Source organism: Glossina fuscipes, unplaced genomic scaffold, assembly GCF_014805625.2.
Source record: "Glossina fuscipes isolate IAEA_lab_2018 unplaced genomic scaffold, Yale_Gfus_2 237, whole genome shotgun sequence".
Lineage (NCBI taxonomy): Eukaryota > Metazoa > Arthropoda > Insecta > Diptera > Glossinidae > Glossina > Glossina fuscipes.
Genome location: NW_023998580.1, coordinates 33,720 through 46,814, shown reverse-complemented (window position 1 = coordinate 46,814; position 13,095 = coordinate 33,720). Strand labels below are relative to the sequence as shown.

The 13,095-nt window shown below is 38.8% G+C and overlaps 1 protein-coding gene across 1 annotated transcript; it reads right to left on the bottom strand.

The window, feature by feature from the left end:
* Positions 1-2,906: 2,906 nt before the first annotated feature.
* On the bottom strand, positions 2,907-12,832 carry LOC119642608 (collagen alpha-1(I) chain-like). The gene is made up of 9 exons (XM_038041799.1): positions 10,509-12,832; positions 9,206-9,238; positions 8,233-9,137; positions 7,754-8,177; positions 6,900-7,699; positions 6,066-6,605; positions 4,482-5,956; positions 4,324-4,417; positions 2,907-4,257 (listed from the first exon to the last, which is right to left on the bottom strand). Exons 1-9 carry the CDS (start codon positions 10,789-10,791, stop codon positions 4,111-4,113), a joined length of 4,701 nt encoding a protein of 1,566 aa, XP_037897727.1. The 5' UTR covers positions 10,792-12,832; the 3' UTR covers positions 2,907-4,110.
* Positions 12,833-13,095: the final 263 nt, after the last annotated feature.

The window sequence follows — 13,095 nt, the reverse complement described above, 5'->3', positions numbered from 1 at the left end:
CTGACTTCTCTTTTTAAGTATCATAATGGTAAGCTTTGTCCGATCTAATCACATTTTCAACAGTTTTTATAACTCCATAAACCTATAATTCCTATATAGCCATAGCTGAAGATCAATCCTTTGGTTTAAACTCTTCAATGTAGGGTACTGCTTTGACTATGTACATCGTCAAATCGAGAAAAATACTCATCATTTCATCATCGTCAAATCATATTTGGTTATCATCATTAGAATTGTATCCCATGAGAAGAGATAATCATCTCCGGTTCATTGTTTAGTCACTTTCAATCATCACGTGATCGATATCTTCTTTTTGAACTGTTATCATCCTGTTGTTTGATCATCGTGAAAGCTTAAAAGGATTGTGTAATAAAAACCCGTACGTCCCTTCTTGACAAGCCCGGTCCATTTACCACTTACATACAAGAAAAAAAAATTGTTTACTTACAAACAGCTGAACCATAACAAATATTTTGAATTTATTAAAGGTAAGTAAATGGTTTTTTTTGCTTTTGTTTTTACTCCAATCGTCTAACTAAAATTCCTAATTCGCCAAAGCTTGTAAACGATTATGTCCCGTCAATTTTTCCATGTATCATCATATATTGTCGCTAATCATTGATAAAACGCAAAGGGTCAACGAAGGATCCATTTTACTAAACAAAATCAAAAGAGATAAGTAAAAAGCTCGTATTAAATAAGCAAGTAATGTTCAGAAATGTACAAACGTCAGAGGGATCGCGGCTTTTGCTCGTATTACGTTACTTTGCACTAGAGGAACAAAGAGATTACGGAAAAAGGAATATTGTGAGACGTAGAAGGGCTTTATGCTTTAAATCCTCTTATGTTAGCTGAAAATGTGTACGTAAGTGATTTTATACTTTCGTCGACGATGTAAATTAAAATAAACATTTTATTGCTTATAGATTTCTGCAAAAGTCTCGTGTGTGTGAAGAGGCTTTTGAATACGTTTTACGAAAAAGGGGTTCGAGTGATGGCACGAGAACAACCTATATGTTTCCGGTGATCCCTTTAGCCGTGGCTTTGGAATTACGGGGTTTTGTTAAGCATTGCACAGGGCAACACTACTTGTTGTAGCAGAAATGATATAAGAGCCGAAACAAAACTGCACGGAATGAATTCTGGGGTATTAATGCTAACGCCAAGGAGTGATTCTATAAGAAATTTGGTGTTTTTGGTGGTAACTAGCTTTTTGTTGTGCTTTTTCTTGTTCTTGAGACATGCTGTTGTAGTAAAAACTATAATTGTAATATTCGTTTTAATACAATAAATAATGCTCTCATTTTCCTTGAGGTTACTCTTTTCTTGTTTAACTTATTAAACTTTTACTGTCAAATACAATAAAATATGTAACTTTATAATTTTTTGTTTTTTTTTGTTTTAATTTTATGTAAATATATCACAAATTTTGTCTTGTAATTTTTAACCCTTTTAATCCTTTTTTTTAAATTTTAGTTCACAATTACACACTTCTTACAACTTCTTTACGTACCTACAAAATGGCTTTGTTGAAACTAATTGAACTGCATTGACTTGAATTTTCGCTAAAACGGCTAAATGCCGTTACTGTATTTTGATTTTACATCGTTTATTAAAAAAAATTCCCTCTTGTTGCACAGAGTTGCAAAGTTCCTTCCAACCATCATGACCTTATATTTATTGAAGTGATCGGATGCGAAGAATGAAACCACTTGTTCGTAAGCCTACTCAAAACAAAGAGCGTTCCTTAAGCTGCAAAGGCAAAGATAAGCTTAGACTCACTCTCGTCAGTGGTGCTTACAAGGTTACGGTTTTTAGCATCATCTTCATCATCTACGCAAGCCTTAGAGGCAACTGAAGGCTTAGGCTTGTCCATAGTCGGCTTCTCAGATTGTATTGCAGCGCTTGCTACACAAATTGCTCTTATTGCGAGCGTAATTAACTAAATTCGCTAACCGGTATTTTTCGAGCGCACACACTGGTTGGCGCGAGGCAGCTAAAGCTTCGAGATATTTTAAAAATCTAAGGAAGGAGGTAAGCAGAATTTTCTTCTTGTATTCACTTCAATATATGCAATCGTATATAGATTTGTTTTAAACTTAGATTACCGTTATCTGTTGTTCAGTTTCCAATATAGCGGGCATACGATGATGCAACCACGACATGATTTCGTTAGAGTGGTATGTTATTACGCTGTAACTATAAATTCTATCGCTTTGTTCATCTTGCCAAACATATACAGTTGTATGCACAGACGGAACACCAGACCTATCATATTTTCGTAAGTCCGTAAAAAATGTAAATTGTTTCATGAACTAAAGCAATGTTTTTGTTTATACACATATAAATACGTAAGGTTTCCAACCATATGAAAATGATGCCAATAAAATTTCGATTTCCTTCATCAAAGCAATTTATTTTGTCGACGATGTCGACGCGCCACTAGATATCCCCCATTTAATGCGAAAAAGTAGGGAAATAAAAACTGACATATCTTTTTCACTTTCACATTGAATTGTATTGAAATGAATAATATAAAGACTAAATCTAGGACTTGTTTGCGATTCATTTTAAAACATTAACCATTGAAACATTTCTTAGAAGTAATTCATGCATTCATTCATTCAATTATTCATTCATTGCATCAATATATTACATAAATGTATAACATTAAATAAAAATAAAATAAAATTCAAAATTCAAGTTCATAATTCAAAACTTTTCTAAGAAGTGAAAATATTAAACCATCTGAATTATATGGCATTGTTTCACTTCATTTCATTTACTAACAATTTTAGATGACTTTTGTTTTATTTACGTTTGTATGATTTTGTTAATATTTGTATCATTGCAAACAAAAAAACATCAAATTTGCCCCATATTTCCCCATTATATTTTCGAAATAAATTTCGAATGGAGGAAATCATACCTAGCTCTCAACCAAATAGTTCTCGAGGTACGTCTTCCAAATCAGAGTTGGTTAACTAAAAGATGTATAATTGGAGTCCTGATCTACCATCGGACTTAGCTCAAACTAATTATTAGAATTTTTTAAATTATAATAACCGGAAGAATAAAAAACAATCCAGTTTGTCGAAGTTATGAAGGTCGAGCTTTCAATATTTTAGGCATATATTTATGTATGGTTTGTATGTTATCATAATCTGCTGCGCAGTATTATATTCAAACAATTACAGTGCATACGTATGAAATGCATTGTCAGAGCATACATATGTGAAAAGTAAACAGTTAACGCACTTTGAGCAATAACCCATATGATATGGTAAATTGCATAAAATACGTGTGTACATTAAATAAAGATGAATTATTTCCAAAATATAATTATACCCTACAAGACTTAGCTAAATCGAACACGTTAAGCAAGTCAGCAAAGAGTTTTTTACTCGCGGACCTTTTTCACTCCGTCCAATGATTTCCCTTTGATCGTTAAGCTAAAAAAACGCTTTAATGGTAGAAGATTTATTAATAACGGAAATGTGGTACCTACGAGTGATCGCAATATTAAAATGCTCGCCTATTCTGGCTATAAAAGTTTTGTGGAGCAATTGAATATTGCCACCAATACTGCTGAAAGCAAATTATGTTGTGAAATAAAAATATTTTTCCAAAATTTTTTTGTTTTTTTATCAAGTATTATACTTCGGCAACTATTATCGTACTAAGAAAAAAAAAATGATAGACAATCCAACAAACGATGCAAATGAGATTCCTTTGAAATTCATGGCCGTTTGTCAAAACATTTACTTCGTTAAGTGTAAATTCTGTACTAACAATTTAAATTAACTCAATGCAACTACATATAGAATTTTGCTTTTAATACTACGTACAAAATCAATTTTAAAGATACGTTAACTCTGTATACCATTTTTAGTCTTAAAAGTAGAAACTTACAAGCATTTTATGTTTTTTCTTAAGTTATACTTTAAATTCATAAGTACTTAGCAGATAAATTGCCTTTTTTTAAAAAAAAAGGGAAGGTACAATTTAGGAGAAAATTTATGCATGTATAAAATTCTTTCAAGTTAAAGTTTGTCAATTACTTTCGAAACAAGAAAGTGAAAAACGACTAATGCTAAAAAACCATTATTTCTAGTAAAAACAGGCCGATCCAAATTGAATGCGAAATTGTTGTAGATTTTCTCCTACATCTCCAATAGCTAAGTCGACTATAGGCAGACGTTGTGACTTATCAGTTGTGTAAGTTATTATTGTTTTAGCCCAATTGTTGGAGGGTTTCTGTTATATTATACAAAAAAAAGTTCTAAAGATATCTATTTCCTTTCCTTTCTATTATTAGCTTACACTGCAATCGTCAATTTCCGCAACATAACGCAAACGTTGTGGTCCGTGCGGCGAAAGCTCAGAATCATTCCAGGACAATAACTTCAGTCCATTGCTGCAAAACAAATACAAGTTTGAATCCTTTCAAATTTTTAGTTTAAATCCGCTTTTCAAATTACCTGGAAGAATTATATTTATCATCCCCATAAGCTACAGTCTTCTTACAATGGAAAATAATTTGCTGCGAAGCCTTAGCAGACATTAATTGCAGGAATCCCAATTGATGGGCGTCAGCTTTATAGTTAACTTTCATCCCCCCCGCGATTTCTCCTAGCCATACCTCTTTGTTTCCACCATTGTAATTTAGTACCTGGGTTTCTCTTGGTTGTGGCACTATGCAAGTAGCCTTTTTTTCACGTTCACAATGAACCAGTATTGCATCCCTTGGATCACCTTCATTAGGATCTATCCAATATTCACCTGTCTGATATTCTGGATAGGCAGCAAATAAATCCCTGCAGGTTTTAGCTGGAGAGCTTTGTTGACCGTTAGGTCGCCGTATTCTCTCGAATGAAGCTTTGACATGTTCAAAAGCTTTCATAACTAAAGAATGTTTTTCTTCATCTGTTAACCCTTCAGTTAATTGGTTTAAAGGCTGATCGTCTAAAATGTCTACTCCTTTAATGTGGCTACCTTGATTGAGCAAAGCTGTTAAAGCTGCGACATCATAACCTAATGTCTCGCCCGGTGGGCCCGGAGGCCCTGGCGGACCTATCAATCCCACAGCGCCGGGCTTACCATCACTTCCGGGGAAACCCCTTACCCCTGGTTGGCCAGGTGGTCCAGGCGGACCTGTGTTACCATCCCTTCCTTGGGGACCTCGTTCTCCAATCTCACCAGGTTTTCCAGGAAAGCCAGGAGCTCCTGTAGGACCTACGTCTCCCTTTAATCCTGGCGTGCCTGAAATGCCTTGTAGACCTATGAGACCACGATGTCCTTTCGTTCCTTTGGGACCAACTTCTCCAGGTTCTCCTTTAGAACCTTCAGAACCGGGGGGACCAGATTTCCCTCTTAATCCAATTGCTCCCTCCATACCTGGTAAACCGGTTTCCCCTTTAGAGCCGCGTTCTCCTTGGGGACCAGCAGCGCCAATAGGGCCCGGCGGTCCTGGGATACCTGGACTACCCACATGACCTTGTGGTCCGGGTTGACCTGGAGGCCCTTTGTCCCCAAGTCTACCGGCCATACCTGGAGGCCCCATCTTTCCAGAAGGTCCTTCCGGGCCTTGTTCTCCCATTGGTCCTGGTGGACCTGTTTGTCCGACTAACCCTTGCGACCCTGGCGATCCTTCTTTGCCTTGCTTGCCTTGTTGACCGATTTCACCTGGTGGTCCTCTCATTCCCCGCGGACCTGCCGATCCTGGATGTCCTGGCAAGCCTGGAATTCCTCTTTCTCCCGCTGGCCCTGGCAGTCCAGGATGCCCGATGGCTCCTTGAGGACCATCACTACCTGTTTCTCCTTTTTGACCTTCCAAGCCTTGAGGCCCTTGCAAGCCCGGACTCCCTGGCAAACCTGACCGTCCGAGCTCTCCAGGATTACCTTTTAATCCTGGTAGACCAGCAATACCTGGTAATCCTTGACTTCCTGGTTGACCCTTAAGGTTAAGGGATATAAGTAATAAAATTATTAAAAGGCACCGTTTGGGAAACAATGTTTACCATTACCAATCACTTTTCAAATTTTTCTTTTATGTTCGTACTTACCGGAGAACCCACATCGCCCGGTCTGCCAGGCAATCCACTTAGCCCAACTTCCCCTCTTTGGCCTATTTCACCCCTAGCACCTTTCGGTCCTAGCAGTCCAACAGGACCCGGTAAGCCTTGTTCACCGGGTGGGCCTAGCATGCCTGGATTGCCTTGTTCGCCTTTAACACCCATGAGGCCACGATCGCCTTTTGGGCCAGGCATTCCTGTCAATCCTGGTGATCCCGGGAAACCTATGGGACCCGGGAGGCCTAATGCACCCCTCTCTCCAGTGGTTCCAGTAGCTCCCTGTTCACCGGGTTGTCCCGGATTCCCTGCATCTCCTCTTTCTCCTGTTTCACCAGGAGGCCCAGGAGGTCCAATATTTCCTTGAAGACCGCGGTCACCAGGCCGACCAAGTGGACCTTCTGGTCCAATTGGTCCTACATTACCACGCTCGCCTTTTTCGCCCATTATTCCTTGCACACCTTTAAGACCAGGCAAGCCCATCATTCCCGGTGAACCCGAATGCCCTTTCTCACCAGGTTTTCCAGTGGGTCCCTATTTGAGAAATAAATAAAATGAATTGCCCAATAAATCACTAATTCCGTTGTTCTACTTTTATAAACTAGTATATAACTCATTATCGCATTCATCATCTACACAACTTCGATCTCTCGCATAAAACTTTAGGCCTGTCGGGAGGAAGAAGAAAAGAGTAATATGCGTACTAATATGAAGACAAAATGTATTCAAACAAAACTTTTTGCTCATTTCGTTTTCATACGACGATTACTCTCGACCGTATCGGAAATTTAAAATATTTTTGCAATATGATAAAACCATTTTAGTTACCGGCGGTCCATCATTGCCAGGCAAACCTAGTTCACCTCTTTCGCCAGTGGGTCCAGGTTGTCCGACTGAACCTCGTTCACCAGGGAATCCACGTTCGCCTCTGATACCAGCAGCTCCTGTCAAACCCTGCGGGCCAGGCGGCCCTTGATTGCCGTCTTTCCCCGATGCGCCTGCAGTTCCCGCAACGCCGGGCAAACCTTGGAAACCTCTAGGTCCGATTGGCCCTGGTTCACCACGAACACCGTCTTGACCAGGAACACCAGGCGCACCTTGAGTACCAGGAAGCCCATCTTTGCCATTGTCACCGCGAGGTCCAGTACTTCCAACAACACCAGGTTCGCCAGTTTTTCCTGGGTCTCCGGGAAAACCTTTGTCACCTGGTAAACCCATGGGTCCTGGTAAACCCTGAAGTCCCGGATGTCCTTGGTCACCAAGTTTTCCGTCCGCTCCAGGTATACCACGTTCACCAGGCGGCCCTTGCCGACCCACAGGTCCAATGCGACCGGGTAAACCACGCAAGCCTTGCAATCCAGGAATTCCGGTAGGTCCCGCATCCCCTGGGCCACCTTTATCTCCAATCGGACCCTGTATACCTCTGTCGCCTGCAATGCCTTTTGGGCCAACTGGTCCGTCAGGACCCGGCAACCCGGGCAGACCGTGAGGTCCACGTTCACCATGGGGACCACCGGGACCTGTAGGACCGCGTATTCCACGTTTTCCACGCTTGCCTTCAGGCCCTACTGTACCAGGTAAGCCGCGAGGGCCCGCCAGCCCGGTCTCACCCTTTATGCCCATATCCCCTAAAAGTACATTTAAACATTAGGGAGAATATACATATAAGAAGAAATTATTACCTTTATAACCCTTTTCGCCTGGTTGGCCAGGAACACCTTTTATACCAGGCTCACCAGGGCTGCCAGTTAAACCATCTGGCCCTCTAGCACCAGGAAAGCCTTGAGGACCCATTAGTCCCATAGCCCCCGTGGCACCTTTTTCACCTGAAAAACCATCTTTTCCTGTTGGACCGGAAAGGCCCGGTTCACCAGCAGCACCCGGCCGGCCTGCTTCACCACGCGGACCCTGAATTCCTGGCTCACCTTTAGAGCCTAAAGGGCCTGCGTCACCCTTAGCACCAGGTATACCAGGAAAACCGGGTGGGCCTGGCTTTCCTACAGAACCGGGCTGACCAGGAGAACCAGGGTTACCATCTAAACCGCGAATACCAGAAGGTCCAGCGGCACCTTCACGACCACGTTCACCCCGGGGACCTGCAGGGCCCTGAAAAATTTCACATATTAGAAAGATGAAATCCTAATCTATGCAAAAGATTTACAATAGGACCAGGAAGACCAACAGGACCCATACTACCAGTCGACCCTTTCTCTCCAAGAGCTCCCTGCTCGCCCTTAGCACCATCTAGGCCCGGCAAGCCGCGATGTCCCTTTAGACCAGGTTGACCAGGCAGGCCAGGTAAACCACGGGGACCCGGAGTTCCAGCCAGACCCGGAGCGCCAACTTCGCCATCTTCACCGGGCAATCCGTCTTTACCAGGAGAACCGGGTAAGCCCCTAGGTCCCATGGGCCCGGGGGGCCCTTGAAGACCTGACTCGCCGGGTTCACCACGGATACCTTGAAAACCTTGAGGTCCTGACGGACCTACACCACCTGGAGGTCCTCGAGGACCAGGGTGACCAGCTGAAGTCTGCACATATTGCACAGGAGCTACTCCAAATAAAGGATCATTACCAGGGCCTTTTTCAGAATTACCATATTCAGCTGCCAATTGCTGGTGATAAAAGCTTATATCAGGTGTAGGTCCAGGCCGACCAGGAGAACCGGGAATGCCAGGAGTTCCAGGCGATCCAGGAAATCCAGGTTCTCCCATCGGTCCCTGAGAACCGGGATAACCAGGTTCACCTTGAGGACCAATTGCAGGTGCTTCAAATGGATTGTGTGGAGGTAGGGGATGAGTAGTAGTCGCAATAGTAGTTGATGTTGTCAAAGGAAGCATTGTAGACCTCTCCTCAGAGGACTGTAAAGAATCCCTTCGTCCAAGACTACAACTTGCAGAAGGACGGCATAGCACTTTACCCTCAGCACAAACACAGTTATGCAAGCAACTACCACGTTCGGCAGTAAATTCATCATTTTCGCGATACCAATTACCTTCAAATTGGCAAGAAAACGGCCTTATGATGTTATCCACGGCTCGAGCGCGGGGGACGGAAGTTTCTTGAACTGGAAGAAAGAATTAAAAGCAAGCATTGAATTTAATTCAATTGTTTAAAATTAACATTTTAATTTACCTTCTGAATCAACATCAACATTAGTATCGGAATCTAAAAAAATCAAAATAAACTCATTATAAAGATTGTAATCATCGTAATAGCGGCCATCAGCCGCATTCATTTCATTAAAAAGATGAGTTCGGCTTTCAATAACAACCATTTAACATAGACATAAATCAAAATATTTTTGTGTCACTAACAAACGCAAATCTATTACTAGGTCGTAGCTATTCTTCTCAATTGCTAGTTATGCTAAAGAAATATAAAGGCAGGCATATGAATAGGCAATGAGATATTTAGATAAAAAAGCGCACTTGATACTCGCCGTGCCTATAAAATTCACGCAATATTTAATATTTTACATAGCAATGCAATGTAATGCGTGTCAATTGACAACAGCATACTGCACAGAATTGTTGTTGCTGCTGCCGATGATAGCGCCATTTATATTTATCAATTGAAAATTGCGATTTTATTCTTTTTCCTTTGTTTCCATCTATTGATGGTCAAGCTTATAGTGAACAACCAATGCTCTAAAATAGCATTTATAATAATGATGTATCATAAATATAAGTTTGGATTTCCAGCAGCAACAAACTGTTGCCTCTGTTAATGTAAACGATATTAATGCGAAAACCATTAAGGTTAGTGAGTCAAGTACTAACAGCTGCTTGATAAACGTGTTTACATATTAATAATCACACATTTCTTTACTTAGGTGCTTATACGTGCGTGTGTTGTTATGGGTCTGTATGCGCAAATACATAACCCACTTTGCTTATATTACGCACAAGCATTTTGGCAATTGCAGATGCATAAGTTTTGAAAAGCCTGAACAGATCTCATAAATTATATAATAAACAAGGTGTTGTTTCTTTTTCTTAAAATTTCTTTTAAATTAGCATTAAAAATTTGTCTTAAAGAAACTGTTGGAAATAGAAGACCGCTTAATAAAATTTGTTGAGGAAGAGTGATTTCCAGATATATATATCTGAAGTTTTTCGACAACTTTTTTAATCCTTGCGTAAAATACTTCTTGTTTTATGGACGTAATTTTACTATAAACTCATATAAATGTACGTGTTTTTTGGTAACATAACAACCTACTGTTTTGTTGTAAGTGCAAACTTTTGCAAATTTGATTAGCAATTTCAGCTTAACACTTAAAATTTTTTAGAAAGACGCGAACATATGGAACTGAGTATACCTTTCGGAAATCATCAAAAATATTTCCACGCAATTAAACAGTAAATTATTCTAAGTAACAAAATGCCTAAGTCGTATATGATGGATAATATTCCCAACAATTTTTGGCGCTCACCTTCATCATAGTTACTATAATCATAACTGTCCAAATCGTCTAAGCCGGCCAGTTCACCAATGCTTCGCTTAGGCTCTTCATTTTGCGGCAGTTCTTCTAAACCTTTGCGATTTGTTGTTTTTTTTGTTTTCTTTAAAGATTTTCCACTGCCTCTGGTCCCATTTTTATCATCGTCAACATTCTTCTTAGAATTTTGTCTTAATTCTCCAGTGGCACTATTAGTTTCAATCACGATGCACAGTATAATTAATAATGAAAATAATGTTGCAAATTTTAAATGCATGATGGAGGTAAAGTTTTAAATTATATAGGAAAAGAAAAATAGATCAAACAACAATCTGTAACGAAATACAAAATTAGGAAAATTTAAATAACTGATTCTGGCAACTGAGGATAAATTCGCTGTGAAAAACCCATGCTAAACTTAGAAAACTTACATTCAAGACGTAAATTAAGGATTATTTAAATTAAAAGTGGGCGAACTCTAGGCGTATACATTGTTTTTCTACTTTTCCTCTCTATAAGTTTATTTGATGATCGGGCCCATAAACTTAATGGGCCTATAGCCTGTGTTGCTAGTGCTCAATGTCTCTTTTTTTAGTCTAAGAATTCAATTCATTAGTCTAAAATTAAAATAATAATAATAATAATGGCTGTAAAGCATATTCTGCCATAGACAACGAAATATGACATAACACGTTGTATTCCAAAAAACAATGCGTTGCCCTAAAATAGGTTATCTAGCTGTTTAGTTCATAAAAAATGAGATTGGAAACCCATAGAAGAAATATATAATCTTCACTCATGAAGTTTGAATCAAAAATTTGACAACAGCAGTGACATGGAAGCCGACAGTCCATAGTCTAGTAAAGGTGTCACAATTAACAATGAAGATCTACAATTTTCGAGGAGAAAGGTATTCAACGTTCGCCACAAAGCAAATGGAATTTTTATATATTTATTTTACTGTGCAGTTGAATGATTTCCAGCACCTTAATCGCAGTTGCGCGTTATGGTTAGGTTTGAGTGGGCAAGTGTTATTGGTGATGGTAATGATGGTGCAGCGTTGCGAATTCGTTTGCATTTTTTGCTTGAGTCCATCTTACCCAGGTTTGTGATTTCCACTCTTAACGATTGTCACTACGTCGTTATCGCAGTAATTGTGGCCGTAGCAGTTTTATTTTACATTTCTGCTTTCGTAGCGGAGTGGGCGCTATTTGGCTCAATTTCATTATTCCATTTCTCCGCACTACTTTTCTTGTCCTATACTGTCGTTGCCGTTTTTAATATTTCATAAAGAAAACATAGAAGTGTGAGATAATACATTGGAATATTAATTATACTTATAGTGATTATCTAATGTTAAAAGTTCAGTATGCTTTTTGTGATAATAATTTGGTTCTTTTTATTTTAGGCAGAAAGAGGTATTTCTCTTATCTTTCATTTCTTAAAAGCATTTGAATCTCACTATATTTCGATTACATTTCTGTTGTGCAATCAATCTTCTTCATCTTTCTTTAGATGATGCTCACGACAGACAGAAGAAAGAGAGAATGAGAAATAATGCAGGGCATCCTTTATTGAAACTACTTAAAACAGAAGGAGCTTTTTCTCCGTCTAACACTTTGCGCTTGTTAAAAACTAAATTCGGTAAAATCAAATAAAATGCTGGTTGTTTTCCCAAAAAGGGATTAAAAAGTATCCACGATCCTCAATTCCTTCTTTGCAAGTTTTGCTCCAGACAACTTAAAAGATTTGAATTTATTACTATTCGAAATAAAGCTGATGTTGAAGAATATCAAACCCCAACTTACATCCTTTTCTATGTAATGTTATTATTATGAGGCATATCTATTGCCGAGATATATCCAGGAAAATGAATCCAAGATAAATGTGCCGATTTTTAATTTTCTGTCGTAACTTTTATTTTTTATATTTATATATCTGTATCTATTTTCTTATATTTTTTAATGTCTTCTTAACCATTAAAAAATATTAAAGAATCATGTAACTATTTATTTTATGCTTAAGAACTGATTGGCAAATCTGCTCTTTTTTAAACCAATTTTTCTGCTTTCATGTATTTTCATAAGATTTATCGAAAATTATCCTTTTTATACCGTTCTTAGTGACCTCATCATTTCTTTTGAAATAATTTCGATTTTTTGTTATTTGATTCCAAACGTCAACAGATTTTTATGTCAGCCCAGGTTTTTGTAAAAATTTCATTTCATAAAACTTACATTTGATCCTTGATTGATTATTTTGTATTCACTTGGCACTCATTTTAATTTATTCTAGTTTCACTTATACTTTAACTTTGTCTTGGCTTCCCGCTTCAACAATTTTAAAAACAATATCTCAACTAATAATATTTCAAGACTAGACCGCGGTATTTATAGTTTTCTATCAGTAAATTAATTATAATTTGTAGAAACGAAGTATGCTCTAGATTGTAATAGAATTCTGTTTGAATAATTCAGCTGACAATTTGATTCAGCGCGCTTCTGGTAGCAACGACGCAATGAGATCATAGTTAAGACGTCACACTGATTATGCTTTTGCAGGAAGATGTTTACTCAGGAGT